Source organism: Callithrix jacchus, chromosome 6 (genome assembly GCF_049354715.1).
Source record: "Callithrix jacchus isolate 240 chromosome 6, calJac240_pri, whole genome shotgun sequence".
In the NCBI taxonomy this organism is placed as follows: Eukaryota; Metazoa; Chordata; class Mammalia; order Primates; family Cebidae; genus Callithrix; species Callithrix jacchus.
The window spans coordinates 98182725-98205020 of record NC_133507.1 but is presented as its reverse complement, the minus strand read 5'-3'; the positions used below and the strand labels follow the sequence as shown (position 1 = coordinate 98205020).

The window sequence follows — 22296 nt, the reverse complement described above, 5'->3', positions numbered from 1 at the left end:
GCAGGGCTTTTATGGGGGATCCTGCCAGCCTGCTTGGGGCCGACTTCCTAATGCAGGGGCTGCAAGCAGCGCACAGCCCAGCTGTCCTTGGCAAACACCCCCAGTGCCCCGAAGGCAGCGCCTGCTGGCTCCTCCGGGGGCGCCCGGGTCAAGCCACCCACAAAGGAGCCGTGACCCCGCCTTTGAAGGGGCCTCAGGGCAGCGGTGGGAGTGGGGACGGGGCGGGCGAGGGGAAGTTTGTCTTTTTCCCAGCTCGGGGGAGGGCTCGCCAGCTGCCCCTGGACTGCACCTCCTTGGGACGCTAGTCGGGTGGGAGCGCCGCGGCTGGGTCAATGGTGGCCGCCTGGGTGACCCAGGAGGTGGGTCGCTCGGAGCTCGGGAGCCAGTATCTGATTTCAGGGACAGTGCCTATGCGCTGAGTCAAACCCCGCCGCTGGGCTGGGTACGCAGCGGGGCCGCTGAGCGCAGTCAGCTGTGGTTAATGATTAATCGCTGACCACCCCGCCTCCTGCAGCTCCGGAGAGGGTGCTCCGGGAGCGTGGCCCGGGGCCCACAAGTGCCGGCAGCTGGAAGGGAAGAGAGCTGGGAGGCGGAGCGCGCCCTGGACGCAGAGGGGCAGAGGCGCAACGCCTGGGGCTGCGGGTCTCACTCCCAACCAGCCTGGAGTTGAGAACGTTCTTCCTCCGCCCTCTCCCCGCCTCGCCCCTGCTACACACACTTCCAAATCCCCACATCCAGGCCCTCCTGGGCCTCTCCTAGGTTGGGCTGCTCCAGGAAGCTTCCGTGAAAGCACCTGAAATACTAAGTTACGTTTGCTAGGAGAACTCGAGTGAGATAAAGTCGTGCGCCCACTCAGGTGAGTTTGCAGCCGAGAACTTAGGGCTCTGCTGGGAGGAGAAAGGGAAGCTAAGAGTCTTTGGACCGGGTAGCCTGGAGCTCTTTCTAATGGCTTCACCCAGCCTCCCCGGCAGTGACTGTTCCCATATCATCGATCACAGCCATGTCCCCGAGTTTGAAGTGGCCACCTGGATCAAAATCACCCTTATCCTGGTGTACCTGGTCATCTTCGTGATGGGCATTCTGGGAAACAGCGTCACCATTCGGGTCACCCAGGTGCTGCAGAAGAAAGGCTACTTGCAGAAGGAGGTGACGGACCACATGGTGAGTTTGGCTTGCTCGGACATCTTGGTGTTCCTCATCGGCATGCCCATGGAGTTCTACAGCATCATCTGGAACCCTCTGACCATGCCCAGCTACACCCTGTCCTGCAAGCTGCATACTTTCCTCTTCGAGGCCTGCAGCTACGCCACGCTGCTGCACGTGCTGACCCTCAGCTTTGAGCGCTACATCGCCATCTGTCATCCCTTTAGGTACAAGGCTGTGTCGGGACCTTGCCAGGTAAAGCTGCTGATTGCCTTCGTCTGGGTCACCTCCGCCCTGGTAGCACTACCCTTGCTTTTTGCCATGGGTACTGAGTACCCCCTGGTGAACGTGCCCAGCCACCGGGGTCTCACTTGCAACCGCTCCCGCACCCGCCACCACGAGCAGCCCGAGACCTCCAACATGTCCATCTGTACCAACCTCTCCAGCCGCTGGACAGTGTTCCAGTCCAGCATCTTCGGCGCCTTCGTGGTCTACTTCGTGGTCCTGCTCTCCGTAGCCTTCATGTGTTGGAATATGATGCAGGTGCTCATGAAAAGCAAGCAGGGCACGCTCGCCGGGGGCCCGCGGGAGCCGCAGCTGAGGAAGTCCGAGAGCGAAGAGAGCAGGACCGCCAGGAAGCAGACGATCATTTTCCTGAGTGAGTCCTAGGTGTGGGGCAACGCGGGAGCAGCCTCCCAACCTTTCCCCGCCCCTGCCCTGTGCCACTGCCTGTGACCCTCTCCAGGGGAAGTCTTGCCCTAGAAGTGTACACTGAAGTTCACTGAGGTGTAAGAGCCTTGCAGCAGAATGAGGGCATTGCTCTGGGTCTCTGGATGTTTCTTCTCTATGTTTTGGGGATTCATGGTGGGTCATAATGAAAGAGCACTAGACCAGATCTCAGAAGGTCTGGGTGTATTCCAGAACATCACTGCTGTGACCTTTGGCAAGTCACAAAAAAATCTTCGGTAAAATGGGGACAATAATATTAGAGAATATGAAAGACAAATTAGATAATGCAAAAGGGGTGAAAGTCCTTTGCAAAAGACCAAGTTCTGTAGAGATAAAGGGGACAGTCTTATCTAGCTCTGTCTTAACCCCAGGAAGCCTTTCTCAGGCAATTAGCTTTTGTTCCCATTTTTCTCCTCCGTTAGAGAAAGCAGGCTGAGAGGGGCACACGCTCTTGGGCTCTGGTCTTTTATTCCTTGGAGCCTGTCGTACCCAATCTTAAGACGTGGGAGCGGTCAGACAGCACTCCCAGGGCTTGGGTTTCTGCCACGGTGGGTCTGTTCCAGAGCAAGCTGCCAGGACAGCCTGTTTATCTGATCCAGAAAATCTGGCTTCACTGATTCCTAGGATTTGAATAATCTCCTCATATACCTAATTCTCAGGCTTACTCTCAAAACTTTTGTTGTGATACAAGTATTTAATGTTGAGGCCTTCTCTATTTGAAAAGAGCCCACAGATCTGTTGACCCCAAAGCCTTTAGAAGAGGGGCTTAGTCGCTGGGAGACAAGGCTTTAATGGAGACACAGGAAATGTGTGTGAGCAAAGGGTTTAAAAACATATTTTTTAGCAGAAACAGTAAAAAGTATCCATTGCGGGTGTGTGTGTTTGTCAAGGAGTAGATATTAAATGTAACACACATTTCCCCTTTTAACCTCTTCCCTGTCCCCTGTGGCATCAGGAAAAGGAATAAATCATGGTGCTGTTTGTTTTAGTGTGGGCAACTGGGCAGCAGTTTCCCGGGACAGGAAGTAGACATGAGAGAGAGTTGGAAGGCACTTGGAGAGTGACAGAAAGACCTGGGTCTTGTCTCAGGCCAGTCCCTGGCTTCTAGTGGGTCACTAATTGTTAAAAGTTTAGGGTCTAATTTTAAAACCTTTTAATTCAATTTGAAATAATTGCCCTAATGAATTTCAAAGTACTCAGAGGCAGCCATGGAAAAGGTGGATGATGCCCTTACCTTGTGCCCCCAGGGAGCTGGGCCTTGAGAGCTCTGGCAGAGACCAGTTGACCCAACTTTACTCTCCTTCTCACAAAATGAGAATATTCAGATGCTACTCTGTATTAGGGGCTGTGCCAGGTGACCGTTATTTCCATCTTCTAGAGGAGGAATTTGAGACTTAGAGAAAACCTAGTTCAGAATCACCTAAGTGCAGCTCCAAGATTCTCACTGTGCTTTTCAGGGCAGGGAAATGTGTGTCTGTCCATGACTTTCACAGTTATGTGGTAAAAGGAAAATGAAACAAAGCAGGACTTTGACAAGCGTAGGTAAGCCTGGTGGTGTTGCTGCCTCCTAGGGCCAGCCTTTCTGGAAGTTGAAATAGGTAACATTATCTCGAGACTTGGGAAGGGCACCCAACTCAGTCTATCACCCACTGGCTGCTGCTACTCAAAATATTCCATGAAAACATGGACATTGCATTTGCTTAAAGCTTGAATGTTTGTTGAAAGGCTAGTTCTCCTTTCCCCCAAAAGTATTCCCTTAAGCATATCTTAAATTGTAAGCTGAATTTATACTTTAGTGTGATTAATTAAATTCCTCCCCTTTTTTTGAGTGGGGGGTGGGGTCTGGCATGAGTGGCTAAGGATTAGGGAGTAGACAAGTATTAGCAAGTGGTCTTCAACTACCTCCCAGTCTAACTTAGGAACTACGGCTGCCTTTCACCAAAGGGAAAAATCATTGATTTATCATCACTCTCTGTCTGGCCAATCTCTGTGTTTTCTCTATTTCTCTGAGTAGATGTCTGTTCTCCCCACAGTGGGTGTTTCAAGTTAAAGTCAGTCTCCATTTGCAGCATGAAATCAGAATGTCACAGACTTTTATTTAGAGATGGATAGGACCTTGGTGATCATCTCATCGCATTAGTAATTGCCTGGAATGAGTTTGTTCTTGCTGCTGCTCTCATTCTTTCCTTCTAATTCTTTCCTTCTTTCCTATACCAACTGTATATTAATCACCCACTGTGTTCCCGGCATAAAGATTGTTGAATGGCAATCAGGTGCTCAATGTGCGGTAGTGTCCTAGGGGAGTTTACCATTTGTATTTAGCCCATTTTCTCTGTGGTAGGTTTTCAAAGCAGTTCTAGCAAATGTCCTCCTCTCCCAATGAATTTCAAAGAGCTTTTAAAAATAGGAACCTCACTAATTAATTCAAGTTAGGAAATAAACTAATGGAGTGAAGAGGAAGAAATCATGGCCGGCATTCATCAGATTAATACAATGCAATTTACTTTGTGAGTTTTATAAAACTTGTGCTTTGGGGCATTTTTAACCCAGAACAAATGAACATATAAATTGCTTACAAATCGCTGAATTTAATATAGTGATTTAGCTGTCTTTTTAGTCTTTCGTTTCACAGATGGATCAAATTAAAATAAATATTTACTCATTTCAAATATATTGTAAATTTAATGTGAAATGTAAATGATGACATATCACAAGTAGTCCCGGAGCTCTTGAGGCAATAAAGAAAACAGGACTGTTCCCCTCTCATTGTTAAAAATGCTGACTTCTGCCTTACAGAAACCAAATTCGTAAATCTATCCAAGATATAGAAGCCTATATAGAAAATATTAATTTTCCTCTCTTCATCTTTCACTATTGTGCCTCAGTCTAGTGGAGGTGCTGGGCTGGCAAATAAGGAAAACAAATTGGGAACTCTGGGAGAGAGAGAGAGGCTGGGGTGCCTACTAGCTCTCAAGCAATTTACAGGAGGAAATGATAATGATGCAAAAGTGCACATTCCTGGAAACGGGAGTGTCTTGTCTTGCCTCTTGTCAATCCAGTGAGAAATCAGTACTAGACTTGGTTCCTGTTTCAAGGCTACAGCCAGTGTGGCATGGTAATATTTGTCCAATGTCAGAATAGAGGTTGCTGGTCTGGATTTCTGCCCCTTCTGGGGAAAAGGAACTGATAATTTGATTCTCTGTGCCATCCCTTGAATGTTGAGGATGTACAAAATGAGACTTCCTTTCAAGCGCATCTTTCCCCAGACCTCCCATCTTCTCTTTCTGAAGTCTCGTTTGGAGTTATGCTCAATGCAGATGCTTCCAGGTCTGGGAACACTTGTGTGTGTCTATTGCACACACGGCTTGCTGTCAAGTGTCACCCACTCAAAGTGGAATGACCCAAGTAATTTAAAAAAAATTTGTGTAATAACTTTCAAGAGATTGGGACTCGGTTACAACTACTTCCTGGAGAACTAGAGGGCATGATTGGCTTTCAACTATAGTTATGCAAAAAGATTTTTACAGACAATCATGAGGTTATTAAATAAAATCATAGAAGATTCATAACTCTAGAATAATTAGACTCTTTTGCATTCTGATTTGCTCTCCTGAGTCAGAAGGAAAGGGAAGAAGTTACATCTAGTGGCAGGGATTACAATCAACTTGGGTTGCTCATGTTGAGTATGGACGTCATTCATCGTGTGTATTTGGATGGAACAAAGGTTGAGAGTTGCTGCTGTAATGGACTACTCTAAAAATGAGGTTGATGTACGTTTAGATATTCGTGATGCAGTTCAGGGAGAAGCAAAGAGAAGGAGATCAGAGCCACATCCTCTGGGTTTTTAGACCCCAGAATTAGAAGTAAAACCAAGCAGGGTCGGGGGGAAAAAAAGAGAGAGGGAGAGAGAGAGAAGGGGGGGCAGAGAGAGAGGGAGAGGGAGAGGGAGAGAGGAAGGAAGGGAGAGAGAGAGGAGGAGAGGAAGGGAGGGAGAGAGAGGGGGAGAGGGAGAGGGAGAAGGAGAGAGAGGGAGAGGGAGAGGGGGAGAGAGGGGGGAGAGGAAGGGAGGGAGAGAGAGAGGGGGAGAGGAAGGGAGGGAGAAGGAGAGAGAGGGGGAGAGGAAAGGAGGGAGAGAGATGGGGGAGAGGGAGAGGGAGGAGAGAGAAGGGGGGGAGAGAGAGAGAGGGAGAACAAAGTGAGATGTTGACAGTCCTCTTTACTCCAGGACAATCAATACCCGAAAAGAACTTGTAAAGTTGGTTCCCTTAAAGTGGGTTAAAAGCATGTGAAAAGAGGTCTCATTGGGACTTGAAAGTGAAAATTATGAAAATAGATTTATTTGTATTTTATAAATATAAGTTAGAGTTAACAACTATATGTTCTTATAAGCATTATTCATAATGAATCTAATGTGGCTTTTTTGAGGGCATTATTTTTCTAACAAAACTGTATGACAACCTTTGTGTTTTATTTTCTCAGTAAGATTATAAATAGGGACTCCTTCATTCTTTGCTATTTAAATCACCCTCATGGAAGCACCTATACTTGCATTATCCTCACCAATTTTCCATTCTTCTGTAATTATCTGGTCTAATTTGAGCAAACCTTCACTTGTCAGTGGCTTGGCATTGGATTCATCTGTTTCTTCAGCTTCCTTTTCAGTGACTTCATGAAATTCTGTACCCCGTGTGTAGGCCATAACCAAAAATATAATTAGTTTGAAAACCAGTCCCTATACTCCACTGTATATTTGGTATTACAAGGAAGTGAAAGCCTTGAAATGCTTTGAACGTGCCCATTAGAATTCTTAGTAGTTGTTTTCGTCACTGGGTTAAATACTGGTCTTACAATCATATTTTCACCATTAGTTTTCTTAGCAAAGGCTTTTTATGTGGTGTAAAGGACACATCAACACAGTCTTTGAGGGAAATATGATCAAAATTAAATTTGTGACTTTTTTAGTATAAGGCATTATTTTTGACTCAAATGTTTCAATTTTTCAGAAAAAAAGTTTTGCCCCAAAGATTCAGATCACCTCTATTCCCTTTACTGATGTAGATGTGGCTGTAATAAATGGTATTTCATGTTTATTTTCCTATTTGTGATTTCTGTCATAAACTGCAAGTGTCCTGTGATCAGGCTGGCAGACAAATATAATGCTGCTTTATTTTTATAACCAGGCTGTCTCAAAGATTTCATTTCTCTGTTGGAGAGATGCATAGTTTCCAAGGAAGGGGATATTGGAATCCCAGTTCCCATTCATTAGCAAGCCTGTTCATCTGTCAGCCTCATGGGGGCTGCTGAAATCAGTTGCACAAAGCATTTGGCTTATTAGTGCTAAAACCACTCAGAATAAAAGTCATTTGCAAGTTGAGACAGTGCAGTGGATGAATACTGAATTGGAGTCAAGGGGCCCCTCTGGCTGTACAAGGCAAGCTCCCCTGGTCCACCATTTGGAGGGCACTGTCGACTCCTATCCCTTTTCCTGCTGCACACTTCCTCCGCCAGGCTGCAGCCCTGGGACTGTTAAACTGACTCTCCACCTCTACTCTTGACTATTTACTGAGCACTGGAGACAGGACTGGTCATCCTTGCTGCTGCATGTTCTCATAAATGAATGGTGTTTGGCCTCACCTGGGCCCTGCCCTCTGGTGGACACCTTCCTTTGCAAGCACCTTCAAAGAACTCTGGCTCCCATGCTACTCTTTCTACTTTGTTTCCAGCAAGGCTACTCCCTGAGCGAGGGTCCTTGACTACGGTGTCATCACTGGAAAAATCTCCATCTATTCTTGCCTATGTCTGGGCTGTTCACACTGCAGCCACTAGATCTTGTTGCCACCTCCACCTCTGACCCCAGCAAAGCCAAGCCAGTCAATGGTATCTTATGGCTCTTATGTCAACCACAACCCAAAACTCTTGACATAAGGCTCTTGTATCGGCTGCCTCTCCAACTCTATCAAGTGCCATTCTTCCCTTGTATTAGTCTGCTTTGGCCGGGGTAATAACCTCCCACAGACTAGATGCCTTGAGCCATAGGCATTTATCTTCCCCCAGTTCTGGAAGCTGGAAGTCTCAGATCAAGGTGCAGCAGGGTTGGTTTCTTCTGAGGGCTTTCTCCTTGGTTTGCAAATAGCTGTCGTCTCATTGTGTCCTCACCTGGCCTTCCCTGCAAGTGAACTTTCCTGGTGTCTCTTCCTCTTCTTATAAGGATGCTGGTCCTATCAGTTTAGGGCCCCACCCTTACAACTTCATTTAACCTGAATTACCTGCCAAAGGCCCAATAATTTCCAAATACAATCACACTGTGGCTTAGGCCTTTAACATGTGAATTTGCAGGGGACACAGTTCAGTTTATAACACCTCTTAATTGCCTTATTCCACTGGCTCCCCTTCAAGTCCTTCAAATAACCATGACTGGCTCTCTTCCCCCATGCTGCCTGTGTATGGGTAGTTTCCTCTGTGTGGAGTGCTTTTCTGTCTTACTCTACTCTCTACCTCCTCCCCACTTCCATCCCCATCCCCTGGTTAATATCTTTCTCCTCTCTCAGATCTCCCCAGGGAAGCTGGCCCATCCTCCCTGACTCCATTAAACCTCCCTCAAAACAAGACTTGCAGTTGTCATTTTACATTTAATCAATCACTCGATAGATGTCTGTCTTCCTTCTAATTCCTTGAGGACAGGAACATGCACTAATTTCCCCCAACACTGTACCTCATTCCAGCGTAGCGTCTAGCACATAGCAGGTGGTCAGTGAATATTTGTTGACTGAACAAATGAATGAATGAGCCTCAGCTTGGAATTGAGAGGCAATGTTCTGTTTTCCCTTGGGCATGCATTCCTATAGAAGTGTTCTCGTTCATCTGAACCAAAGATACTCTCTTTGAAAGGGATATGATTCCTCTGAGGCCTCTGAAGTCAAGCCATCATGGAGAACATTTAAGATTTGCTTGACCTGAGCAAATCTACACTCTGTGCTAATCAGACCATGAATGTTAGCTTTAACCATGTATACCTGCCAGAAGGAACCATGAAATGAAAGTGATTAGGGTGGTGAACAGTCCTTGTTAAACTCTGTTGAGCAAGATGTTAAATGCAATGATACAACTCTAAACATTACGTCTTAGCAGGCTCTTTTACCACTTGTTAACAATGGGGTACTCAAGGTAATGAGGATGCAGTGGGGGTGACATTTTGAAAATATTACACCAATGTGTTTATATTTCCACCTTAAATTGCAACTACTTGTAGCTACCTCTCTCACGGGTGAGCCACACCTATCATCCTAGGGAAGGAAAAACCAGCTTCTACCTGGGACAAAAGTGTTGTGGATTCATTCTGGATCCAGAGGATGGAAATATTGACCTCTTTAGCTGAGCAATTATCTTGAAAGCCAGGCTTTGTGAAGGGTGACAAAGGATTGCCTAACTTCATACCTCTCCCTTTAATGTATTACGAGCCCAGACAAGTGGAGTAGATCAGCCAGTTCCAGGTGAGACCATAGCTACGGGGTTTGGAATTTATCCTTGGAAGCCTTGTAGGGTTTTAAGAAGTTAAACAGCACAGTTGAATTTCTAGTGCTGTCCCTAGAGTGACAGCATTTGTTGCAATTCGGGTCAAAGTACAGGCCTGGCTGTGTTTATAGAATAAAAAACAGACAACCCTTCATTGGGACACAGTTATGGTAGAGTAGCTGATACTGGTGAGTTCTCCTTTCCATTAGCCAGAACTCTGACCCTTGGTTTCTCCAAGTCTTGTGGCTGCCACTGCCCTCCATGGCCAGACAGTGACTGCTTCCATTCAGCAACCCCCAAATTCCCAGCATGGAGGCCCAAGCTGTCCCCACGTTGCTCAGGCTCTGGTTAGGAGGTGGCCCTAGGGAGCTGAGCTAGGTCACAGTAGCTCTCACCTGTCGTCTCTTTTGCCCAGGGGTCTATTCATTCTTCAGTGACTATCTCCAGTCTCTGCTTCTTCCATGATGCCTTCCTGGACTATGCCAGCCTACGCTGATCTTCCTGTGCTTGGTGAGCCAGGTTAGACATTTCTCTGAAGGGGACACAGATGATGTCTCCTGACCGTATTGCAACTCCCTAAGATCAGGGACCCAGCACTGTTGTACATCTGCGACCTTCCTCACTGTGCTGGGGGCACATAGGCCATGCATTGCTTGAGAGATAGAGGGATTGAAGTTCTCTGACAGTGGCTCCTGCTCCTGAAATGGAGGGGAAGCACCCTTACTATGATCCTCAGGAAGCTCTACCAGCCTTTTCTTCTTTCCCTCTGCTAGGAAGAATTCTAAAATGGCCTCCAAAATGCCTGGATCCCAAGGCGTACATATCATGTCCCAGTTATTCAATCAAACACGAATCTAGTGTTGCAAGTAGGAAAGTAATTTTAAGTTCCCAAGTCTGTTGACCTTAAAATAGGGAGATTTTCTGTGTGGGTTTAATCAATTCATGTGAGCCTTTAAATCTAGGTCTAGAGGTCAGAGGCAGGAGAACTGAGAGACCCAAAGCATGAGAGGCATTTGACCAGTGAGAAATTCTTCACTGCTGGCTTTGGATATAAAGGGAACTGGCAGAGAATATAGGTAGGTTCTAGGAGCTGAGCACCAGCAAGGAAATGGACCCTGAATAAGATTAGAGATAAATTTGCCCCCAGAACTTCTAGAAAAGAGCTCAGCCTGGCCTATACCTTGAGAACTCAGGCATACCTTGCCCGGATCTCTGATCTACAGAATTGTGTGCTAATAAATAAGTGTTATTTTAAGCCACTAAATTTTTGATAATTTGCTATGTACTGATGAAAACTAATAAATTCACTGAACTCTAGTAAAGGAGCTCCCTGCCTTAGTTATAACTTCCAAGACAGGTTCAGTCTCCAGGAGCTTCTCTTTGAAAAGTCTAACCTTCCAAGAACTGCCTTTGGCCCAGCCATTCACAGATCCACCAACCACTTACTGATCACCTACCTGCTCAGTGCTAATAATCTGGAAATTCACCAAGATCTGAGGCACCATGGAATATTCACTGGACTCTTAGACTCTCATTTAGAGAATTCAAAATTTATGGGTTTGAGTTCCAGCAGCTAAATTTTTAGAATGCTGATTCCTCATTAGTCAAAGAGGAAAATGGTATTGAATTGATCTTATAATTATCATCCTTTTTGTAGCTCTACTTCCTCTAGCCTGGCACTTACTAGGTGCTGTATAAATGTTTGGTGAATAAGTTGATGTCTGGGTAGCTTTGCTGCTTCCCGGATTCCTCCTCACCAAAGGGGAGATACGTGCAGCCCTCATCATTTGGCTTCAAATGGAGAAAATGTGTCAGGGAGGAACCCAATCGTGGTGCCGAAGCAAGTCTGAATAAGAGAAGTGTCTTGGGCTAACAAACTTTATTATTTACTGATTTTAGGGCCTTTGCCAGTTTAGAAACTTGACAGAAATTCTTGTTTGTACTTAACGCGTGTAAGAGCCATTCGGGCAAGCAGAGGGTTTAGCACTGAGGCTACTGCTTTGTACACCTCAAAGGTGGCTGGGTAGTTGGAGAGCAGTGGTGTTATTGGTACCTGACAGATAGAGACTGGGAGGCAAGGCTGAAACATCAAGTTGCCATTGTACTTGTTCAAAGTCTAACTGTCCATGAAACCAACAGCATGCAGAAATCGGGACAAGCCCAGCTGGGAGTCATGAAGTTCATTGAACTTGCAGCGAGAAGCCATTCTCTTTCTCCAGTGAAGAGGAAAGAAAACATCAACTCTGCTTTAGAAATAAAACACTTTACACAGAGTGCTTGGGCCAGAGATCAAATAATTTGACTTTATATATTCTATTCTATTTGGCTTTATATATTATATAGATTATATATTGTATGAGTATGTAATATAACATAATATTATTCTCTTATACTACATATAATTCTTTGGAGACATGATATACTCAGCAGAAATAAAATTTCTGGCATATTTTTGGGTCTACTTTCTATTGGCTGCCATTCTGAAGGATTGAATATCACATTGTTTTGGCAGCTACATCTTTATTTTTCAGGTATGGACTCTCACTGCATTGCCCAGGTTGGAGTGCAGTGGCTATTCACAGGCATGATCATAGTGCACTGCAGCTTTGAGCTCCTGGGATTAAGCAGTCCTCCTGCCTTAGCCTCGTGGTAGCTAGGACTACAGGTGTGTACCACCATACTCAGCTTTTAAGCTGTACTTTTAAAAATATATTTAAGAGAGCTGATGGGTTGTCACTGTTTTTCAAGTTAAAATTTACCCTTGATGGGGTGACAAGCGAGTCACCTTGGTGATTGAAGGTTGCTGTATATAGCCTCTAGAGAAGATGGAAAAAACTTCTGTAGGAACAGGCTGTTCTCCTTCTTCAACCTGGAGTTTTCCTCATTATTGAATCTCTTACAAGCTCACTTCCTCCAAGAAGCCTGCCTGGAATGGCTTTACCCTTCTCTAATCATTCCAGCAGATCTTCACATTTCATTCATAGGTTCATTCATCAAATATTTATGAAACTTAAGTTGTGCTTAATGTCATTTGTATCATAGAGATCAAAATGCTGGTTCCTCTTCCCAGGAACTTCTCATTTCTCTAATCAGGACATCAAAATATAAAGGCAGAGCCTTGTAAAAGCCTAAAAATAACACTTGATGCAGGGTCTAGGTTTGTGACTGTTTATGAAGTAGCTAGTTTTATTGAAAATTCTGCTGGAACTTTTAATAGAGTGGCTAACTGGGCTTCATTCCAGAGATGTGGTTACAGTCTCGATATTCACAGTATGGTCCAGGGGGACCTGCAGCTCAGCATCACCTGGGAAATTGTAAACCGCAGAGTATTGGGCCACACCCATGCCAGGTGAATTGCAATCTGCATGGTAAACAGATCCCTGGAATACTTATGCCCTAACACCAGGGTGTGAGAAGCACTGATCTACAACACTTGGAATGGATTCTTTTGTGTCAGTACAGAAAAGGGTGAATTGGGAAGGCCTAAACTCACCAGCTGTGATAAGAACTATCAATCACTTGTGTAGGTGTAACAGGTGGGAATTTGCTCCATGACACAGGCTTAAGAAACATTGTATTATTTCTAAAAAGAAACTTAAATCTAGCTCCAAGCCCTCATTTGCAAGGTGATGAAAATTTTAATCTTAGTAGTCAGGTCTTCCCTTTCTCATGTTGGATCAAAATTCAAAGGGCTTATGAGATGCCCAGAAAATGAGGCATTTGGTCCTTCGTTCATAGTTCTTGCTATTGCCCCTTGTGCTCTATGATTCTGCTGCCAGGGCTGGCCAGACCACTAGGGCCAGCCAGCCAAATGGCTGGCCTTTATATTTTGTCTTCATTCCTCATAGCATCATCAGCATGAGAGTATCATTGTCCTCACTTTGCAGAATTGTCCGAGGTCATCAACCATTGAGATTTGAGCTGGGATCTGGCATATTTTGAAGCCCATGTTCTTTCCCCAAGCAGAAGGAGAGTCTCTCAAGAGAGAACACACTGTAATCTCTCAGAGAATATGCTCCAGTGGGAAAATTTGTTTTGAATGGTCAGCATGAAAGAGGCAAGAAATTACAATGCCAACTCTGGTGGACATTTATCTTGCTTTTAGCTACCCAGCAGCTTTTGGCTGCTTTTCATGTTTGGGAAATTTCCATCTTTTTGAGTCCTGCTTCCTCAAGATAGTGGTCAGGAGCTTACTTTCCCAGCATCCCTTGCAGCCAGAGTGCAGCGTTGGCCTGGGCTGTGACAGTCACATGCACTGGGATGAGTCTTATTTGGAAGAGAAGGATAGGGAAGAGCGATAGCCACTTGGAGTGTCTTTGGGGATAGAGTCAGTGTGTGACAAATGGAGTTAAAGCTTCAAGTGCAAAGTGGCTGTTAGGGAGCAAAGACAGAAAAGCTAAGGGCAGCATCTTAAACCAGATGTTGGCAGCACCTCTACATTGGTGCATTCTGGTGGGATAACCTCATGTGATTCTCTGGCCCTCCTAGGGACTATGTGAAATAACTAATAACCTTGTTTCTGGATGAAACTGGAATGAGCTGTGTTGTTTGCCCTAAGAACTCAGCATGTCCAGAAAGTAGGAAATAAAATGATTTGACCGAAGTAGGGAGATCCAGAAGGTAACAATGATGAATTTAGACTGAAAAGTAGACTGAGCTAAATACAGAGGAATTTGATAGCTTGGCTAATGGATTAAGACTATTGGAGGTCATGGGAGCCGTGGAAGGCTTTTGAGAAGAGAAGTGGCAGAAGGAGTGCAAAAAGATTGATGTGGACATGGTGTGTGTTGCTGGCAGGGAGAGGCAGTGTGAGGGGCACAGGTGTGGAAGTGGCCTTGGGTTCTGATGACAGTCTGTGGTTAGATTTAGCCATAAAGGGTGGTAGTTATCAACTGCTGAACATTACAATGACCTGTGAAACTATTAACAGTAGACTCCAGTCTATTGATATCAAAACCTTTGGTTGGTGGAGCCCTGGACATTGGCATTAAGCCTGTAGGTGACTCCAATGCATAGCCAGGGTTGAGAACGGGAGAAGGGGAGTTGGAAAGGCAGTCTGGGGCTGGCTGGGGAGACCTTGACTTTAGTAACTGTGCCAAGGTTCTTTGACTACAGGCCATCAAACCAGATTCTAAGTTATTTAACAAGTAAGAAGGAATTTATTGGAACTGTGGGGGTTAGCTCACCAGGTCAAAGGAAATGCTAAAGAAACCAGATTTATCAGGGGCCTAGGGAGTAGAAATTCATGGATAACCAGCTTGGCTTCCACCATCAAGAAGGTCTCAGCTTCAGGCATCATCCCATCTTTGTTGCCACTCCATCCAGGGGTAAGAACCTTGTTGGACTGGCTAAGGCTGCTCATCCAGCCCCTCTGAGACTGAGAAGAGGGCAGGTGATGGACAGTGCCATTAAGACTATATGCAGTGAGAGGCGTGGTCCCCAAAGGAGACCCATGTTCTACCCAGGAGAGCAGGTTACAGAGCCAGAGAGCAGAAACAACAGATGCCCCCTGCAGGGACCTAGTAAGCTTGGTGACGTGCTCCAGCATTGTCGAGTTTCTTCTTTGCTCCATGCAGACTTTCCCCAGACTCTATTCTCAGTTATATCTCTAGACTTTCCCCTCAACCAGGCTGAGTCCTGGATGATGTTTCCCAGGGGTCTGGTCATCTTAGTGCATGAGCAGGTTATAGAGGTGGGTAGGGGAGGGGTTAGCAGCAGAGCCTCCTACTTCTGAAACGCTGCTGCCAGGAGCTGGTTGGAGCCAAATCCCCAGGGCATGTCTCCTGCCTTGGAAGCTGACTCACTCACTCACTCACCCAGGTAACTTACTGACCAAGTATCAGATTGTGGCTTTTCATCGCCATGAAATCAGGTTGTATTTGAACTTTGGCCTGGAAAACAAAGATCTCTGGCTGTGCTTCAACATCAGATGTAATACCTGCTTCTAGGATTGGGCATTCTCTAGTTATGTCTTAATACAATACTGGCCTTAAGCCAAGACTCCTTGTTTCAAATGTAAGATCCCACATTTGATGTCAAGGATATTGACCATGGAAAATAGGGAACAAGTGAGGTGTGTTAATTGCTTTCTGAAAATCCAAAATGTTATTTAAGAAAGAAAAACTAGTAAAATTTCTTAATGGTTTTGTTCATAAAATGTTTTAGTTTCACATTGGAATGCTGATTGATCTTTGATTTTTATGTCAGCCACATTCTGTCACTAGGGCAGTTACTGCTTTTTCTACCTGCAAGTTGAGAGGCCAGGAGGCTGCTCTCCAAGGCAGCTTCTCAGAGTCATCACTTCTCTTGGTGATGTTTTTGGAATGGAAGTCACCATGCACCAGGTGAGCCTTCCCAATGGAACTTGGCAGTGAGCTGTGTGCATTGAGAATATATGAAGAGTGTGTGGCCTGTGTGGACTTCACATTTAGTGGGCAGGTCCTAACTGTGTGAGTACTGTGTCTTAAGTTGTGGGATTGATGACAAGCGGGGAGTATATTAGTTTCCCGTGGCTGCTGTGACAAATTACTATACACTTCATGGCTTTAAAGAGTAGATATTTTTTTCCTCACAGTTCTCGAGGCCAGAAGTCCAAAATAAGTTTCACTGGGCCAAAATCAAGGTGTCAGTAGGACCCTAGAGCCTCTGGAGGCTCTAGGAGAGAATTCGCTCCTTCAGCCTTCCAGTTGCTGGTGACTGCTGGTGTTTCTTAGCTTGTGGTTGTATTACCCTAGTCTCCAAGGCCAGCATCTTCTAATTTCTCTCTGCTCTGTCTTCAAGTCATCTTCTTCTTTGTCTTGCTCCATTTGGGCTGCTATATCGAAATATCATAAAATGGGTGATTTGTAAGCAACGAAAATTATTTCTCAGGGTTCTAGAGGCTGGGAAGTCCAAGATCAAGGTATTAGAAGATTTGGTGTCTGGTGATGGCCTGCTTTCAGGTTGCAGACTGCTGACTTCTCGCTGTGTCCTCACATGGTGGAAGGGGCAAGGCAGCTCTCTGGGAAAGTCATTTATAAGGACACAAATCCCATGAGGCCTATATCTTCATGATGTAATCACTTCCCAAAGGCCACATCTAATACCATCACATTGGTGACTAGGTTTCCAACATATGAATTGAAGGACACAAACATTCAGACCATAGCATCCTCTGTGTGTGTCAAATCTCCCTCTGCCTTCCTCTTCTGAGAGGCTTACATACACGCAAATACTTACAAATTGTACATGGTGCCATTTGCAGTTGAGAGAAATATGAACAAATGTAAACATGCAATAGTAAATCATAACTGCATAGAAATTAACGTAATTTTTGTATCTACCTCCTGTTGCTACTGAGGTAAGCTTAAGTGTTCCTAGTGTCCACTTGCAACTCTGTGTGACGCTAATCATCTCGGCATGAGCAGTTCGTCTCTCCAGTAAATTGAGTATTGCAGTTAAAAAAAAAAAACGATCTCTTGGGCTTCTCACATGTATTTCATCATATTTAGTGCAAATACCATAACCCTTGACTAACATCGTGGGACTTACACGAAGTGCCACTAGTGGTGCTGGAAATGCTCCCAAGAAGTCAAGTCATGATATCACAAGAAAAAGCTGAATTTTGACATGTACTGTGTGTTGAGGTCTGCAACTGTAGTTGCCCTCCATTTCAAGAAAAATGAATCCATTCTGAGGACCATTTATAAAGAAAGAAGAAAAGGAAATGCATGAAGCCGTCACTTGCAAAAAGTATTTTGCAAAAAGTGTGAGGTTGTCATGCTTGCTGTTACTATAGCTATGCCAGCAGGCATGACAACCTCATACTTTTTGAAAAATACTTTTTAATATTGTATTGGAAATGTGGCTTTTATGTTGGTGCAGGATTGCTATGGGAAAGGCATACCTATGGACTCTAATATGATTCAAGAAAAAGCGAAGTCATTATATGACAACTTGAAGCAAAATGAAGGTGATGGACCTAAAGCTGGAGACTTTAAATGCCAGAAGAGGATGATTGAATACTTTTAGAATGACATTTGGCTTAAGAAATGACAAGATAACAGGAGAAGCAGTTTCTGATGATCAAGAGGCAGCAGATGAGTTCCTATATACCATTAAGAAAATCATTGAGGAGAAAGGATATCTTCTTGGAGAGGTATTTAATGCAGATGAGAGTACCCTATTCTGAAAAAAAAAAAAGCCACTAAGGACATTTATTAGTAAGGAGGTGAGCATCAAGATTTAAGGCAGGACGGGATAGGCTAACTCTAATGTTTTGTTCAAATGCAGTTGGGTTTATAATCAGAACTGTCCTTATGTATAAAGCTGCTAACTCCTGCATCTTGAAGGGAAAAGATAAACACCAGTTGCTAGTCTTTTGATTGTACAACAAGAAGTCCTGGACAACAAGACCATTTTGGATTGGTTCTGTTGACGCTTTGTCCTTGAAGTCAGGAAGGTACCTAGCCAGTAAGGAACTGCCTTTTAAAGTTCTTTTAATACTGGACAGTGCCCTTGGCCACTCAGAGCCCCATGAGGTTAACACTGAAGTTGCTGAAGTGGTTTACCTGCTCCTAAACAGAACATCTCTAATTCAGCCTCTAAACTGGGGTCATAAGGAACTTTAAGTCTCATTACACGTGGTACTCTATGGAAAGGATTGTCAGTGTTATGGAAGAAAACCCCAACAGAACATCCTGAAAGTCTGGAAGGATGACACTATTGAAGATGTCATCATTGTTACAGAAAGAGCCATGAGAGTCATCAAGCCCAAAACAAGACATTCCTGGTGGAGAAAACAGTCCAGACGTTGTGCATGACTTCACAGGATTTATAATAGAGCCAATTAAGGATATCGTGAAAGAGATTGTGGATATGGCAAAAAATAAGGTTGGGGGTGAAGGGCCTCAAGATGTGAACTTGGAGGAAATAACGGACGATGACTGGATGGAGATGAGTGCTTCCAGACCAATGCCGGTTGATGAGGAAGACGACATGAAAGAAGCAATGCCAGAAACAAACGGATAACATTAGACAAGCTGGCCAAAGACTTCTAATTATTCTAGATTGTTTTTGGCTTCTTTTATGATGTGGATCATTCTATGATACAGACACTGAAAGTAAAGTGTGAACGAAGGGTTGGTACCCTGTAGAAACATCTTTACAGAAATAAAAAGGCAAAAAAGTCAGATATAAATTATGGTGTGTTTCTGTGAAGTTATACCAAGTGTGTCTGCCTCTCCTGATTCCCCTCCTACCTCCTTCGCCCCTTCTGCCTTTGCCACCCCTGAGACAGCAAGGCCAACCCCTCCTCAGCTAATTCAACATGAAGGTGATGAGGATGAAGACCTTTGTGATGATCCACTTTCACTTAGAGAACAGAAATATAGTTTCTCTTCCCTATGATTGTCTTAATAACTTTTCCTTTCTCTAGCTTACTTTATTGTATGTATACAATAAATGTACAAAATATGTGTTAACTGTTTGTTATTGGTAAGGCTTCCAGTCAACAGTAGGTTATTAGTAGTTAAGTCTTTGGGGATTCAATAGTTTTGACTGTGCAGGAAAGCGTGTGTTAGCACCTTGAATGCGTGCGTTGTTCAAGGGTTAACTGTAGTTTCCTATAGTGACCTTGAGATATGACAGAAATAATTTTGGTTGAGGACTGAAGAGAACTTGCTTCTAGTCACTGCTGGGGTCACTGCCTTGTGTCCTTTTGAGCAAATCTCAACATATTTCCTCATGTAAAGATTAAAGGGGGTAAACTTGAGGAGTTTGTCTTAAAAGTCCCCACAGACGTAAGACATGAAGTGGGGATATGGGTTCCAGACTTAAGCACTCCAAGGAGTAGAAAGAGTGTGACTCTCCCTCCATATTGTAAAGATGCATGGGCATTTGCTTTTCATTCTATTATATGTTGTTGCCTGATGCAACAGAAAAATGTTTTAAGTTCATTTTCAGAAAGCAAAGTGTCTGCCCAGCAAAGGCCATTCCTGATGGCTGTAAAAAGCCTCTGAAAGACTCTCAGGTGGTCCCAGCTGTGTGCTCCTTCCAGATAGAGAGTTTTAGGCCTAGAGGCTCCCCGAGTCCCTATGCTTTAGAAATTGTTTGCCTTTGACCTTTATCCTGTGAGACGTTACTGGAAGAGCAAAAGCAGCTCCAGGCCCTGGCAGCCCATTCTGGGTGGGAGCTTTTGATAAATTACCATGATGATGCTTTCTTCACGCACCTGTAAGGCCAGGGCATTATTGGCCGAGGCAATCGATATATCAAAATGAATTTTTCGAAGAGTGTCATCAAGCTCAGCTTTATTTCCAGAAACACAAAAAACTCTGCCCCGGGGAGGGAAAGATGACTTTGACTGTGAAGTAAACAGTTGATTGCTTAGGCATTACTTACGTCATGCTAGTCCATCTGAGACATAGGCACTGTGGTAACCAATTGTTCCCAGAATTTACATTTTTGAAGCCCATTAAAACTCGAGGCTGCTGGAGTCATGTTCTCTGCATTTTGCCCATTTTAATAATAGTGAGAATGTTAAAATGACATTTGGAATTTATATTGCACTTGTCTGTGAGGTGCTGTCAGTACCTTACAGACAATGTCTCATCCATCCTCATCATCACAGAGCTGGGGAATGTTGCAGGCGCAGTATTTGTAATGCAGCTTAGTAAAGAGCTCTCTGGCTGGAAGGAATTTCAGCGATGTAGCATAGTGCTGCCTTGTGGGGACAGAAGAGGCTTGTGCTGGCTTGATGCTTCTGCTTGGTCCATCTTTCTCTGCCTCAGTTTCCATCAATCAAGTAAGATAACAGCAGTGTGTCTCCTCATCCTGCAGCGCGGTTATGTGGATAACTGTATTAATCACATTAATGTTTTAAAATTTACTTGCTATGTGCCAGGTGTTCTAAGAGCTTTTTGTATGCTCATTCATTGAATTCTCCAAAAGGCCCCATAAGGCAGGAGCAGTTAGTTAATTACCTCATTTTAGAGATAAGCGAATTGAAACAGAAAGTTTAAGGAACTTGCCTAAGGTAACACAGCAAATAAGAACCTGAGGTGTATTTGACCAAGGCAGGTTGGCTACAGAACTTGCAGTGTTAACCATTGTTGGAGTTGCTTTAACTTTTATATGGCAACACAATACACACACATGCACACAGGCACAGGCAGAGCAAACACAAGTTTCACTGAACAATATTCACCCATCCTTACCTTTGAATGTGAAGTGCATTTTGATCTTTTCTATTCTATTCATTTCATTAATGACAATGCCAGTCTGAGGCCCGTAAATTGAGTTTCTGATCATGAGTAAGCCTGACATACATTTTGAAAGCCTTAGCAGCATACCACCATACTCCTTCATAGATACTCCTGGGTGCAGGGAACTCATGTGATTGGCTGGGGAGGGCAGTGGAGACCAGAATGTGTGAAGTGTGGACCCTGGCTCTGCTCCCACAATGCCACCTCTTGGGGCAGCTACTTCATGTCTGGGGCTGTGGGTATGTGGGTGGGACAGAAGCTGCCTCACTTCCTCTTCTGCTTTGCAACATAATGGTCTTTGGGGGTCTTCTCAGCCAGACTCCATGGGCTTCAGTTCTGAGTTAACCCCCGGTATTTATTGAAAAGACATTATGTGCTGGGCCTTGTAGGTATCCAGCTCTGATTGGGAAGCTACAGTAAGACATGTTCCTTGAGTGCAAGGAAATTGCAAGACACCAGAGGAGGAAGGCTGACATGTCAGTGGAGAATTAGGGGCAGGCCAGAGCTGAATGTAGGGAGCATAGATTTTGGAGCTAGATGGCTCCTTCTAGTAATGTGACCTTGGGCAACATACTTGGCCTGTGAGAGCCTAACTCTGGGGCTGCACCTGCAGCCTGAGTGATCTAATGCTGGCTGGTGAAACTGTTTGGTGAACCACGAAGGGTTACAGAGAGGTTAGCAGTTAGAGGTCATGTTGTGATAACAGTATGGCCAAGATTCTGGCACACGCATAAACATTGCGTTTCAGGGAAGGGATGGGGTGCTGCAGCAATCACGAAAGCCTTCCTGGAGGACGCAGCATTTAATCTGAAGCAGAACTTTCAGTTCTTGGCCACAAGGATCATGGGTCACTTAGAGATGGAAACAGATACGCAAGGTCCAACCAGTCATATAGGAATCATGCTTATATATAATCGGGTCATAGCTCTGACTCCAATAGGAGGAGCCTGAATGCTTTCATAAGTTGTTGGGGTTTTGTTGTTGCTTGTTTTTAGAGACAGGATCTTGCTATGTGGCCCAGGCTGGCCTTGAACTCCTCGGCTCAAGTGATCCTCCTGTCTCAGCTTCCCAAGTAGCAGGCTCAAGTCACTCAGTACACTGCCTTCCTAAGTGTGATGTGCTCTGTTGGCTTGAGGTCACCAGCACACAACCACTTGATTCCCTCAGGTCAGGGATTAGCAAATTACACACAGGCAGGCCCTGTTTCTATATAGCTCAAGATACCTGTAATGTCAGCATGCTTTATTTATTTATTTTTAACATTTTTTAAAGTGTTGTAGAAAAGAAGTATGCGACATTACTATGTGGTCCCATAAAACCTAAAATATTTACTATCTGACCCTTTAAAGAGAAAAAGATTACCAACTCATGATGCCTTAAGTCTCAAAGTATACATTCCTTGTTTCAAGCGGAAGGCCTTCCTTAGTTCTGCATCATCTGTGAGTCATTCTCCAGGCCCTTCTGTCAACCCTGAGGGCACACAAGGGCCTAAACCCTGGAGAGAAGGGGAAGTAGGTCGCCATTACTCATTTCCTGGCTGCCATGGCTGTCGGAATTCCCCTGCTCTGCCACAGCAGCACATTAATATGTAGGAGCAAGCATGTGTATGTTTAATTCTGATGACATGTGGCGCGTCAGTGATTAGTGCCAAATGCCAAAATGCTAGGCG

General features: G+C 44.6%; 1 protein-coding gene across 1 annotated transcript in view; it reads left to right on the top strand.

Annotated features, from left to right (window-relative positions):
* The first annotated feature begins 532 nt into the window (after window positions 1-532).
* Window positions 533-22296, top strand: part of GPR39 (G protein-coupled receptor 39) — a 227956-nt gene continuing 206192 nt past the window's right edge. The window contains exon 1 of the mRNA XM_002749508.6: window positions 533-1801. Within this exon, the coding sequence (XP_002749554.1) occupies window positions 946-1801 (856 nt within the window). The 5' untranslated portion in view covers window positions 533-945. The remainder of the gene's footprint in view (window positions 1802-22296) is intronic.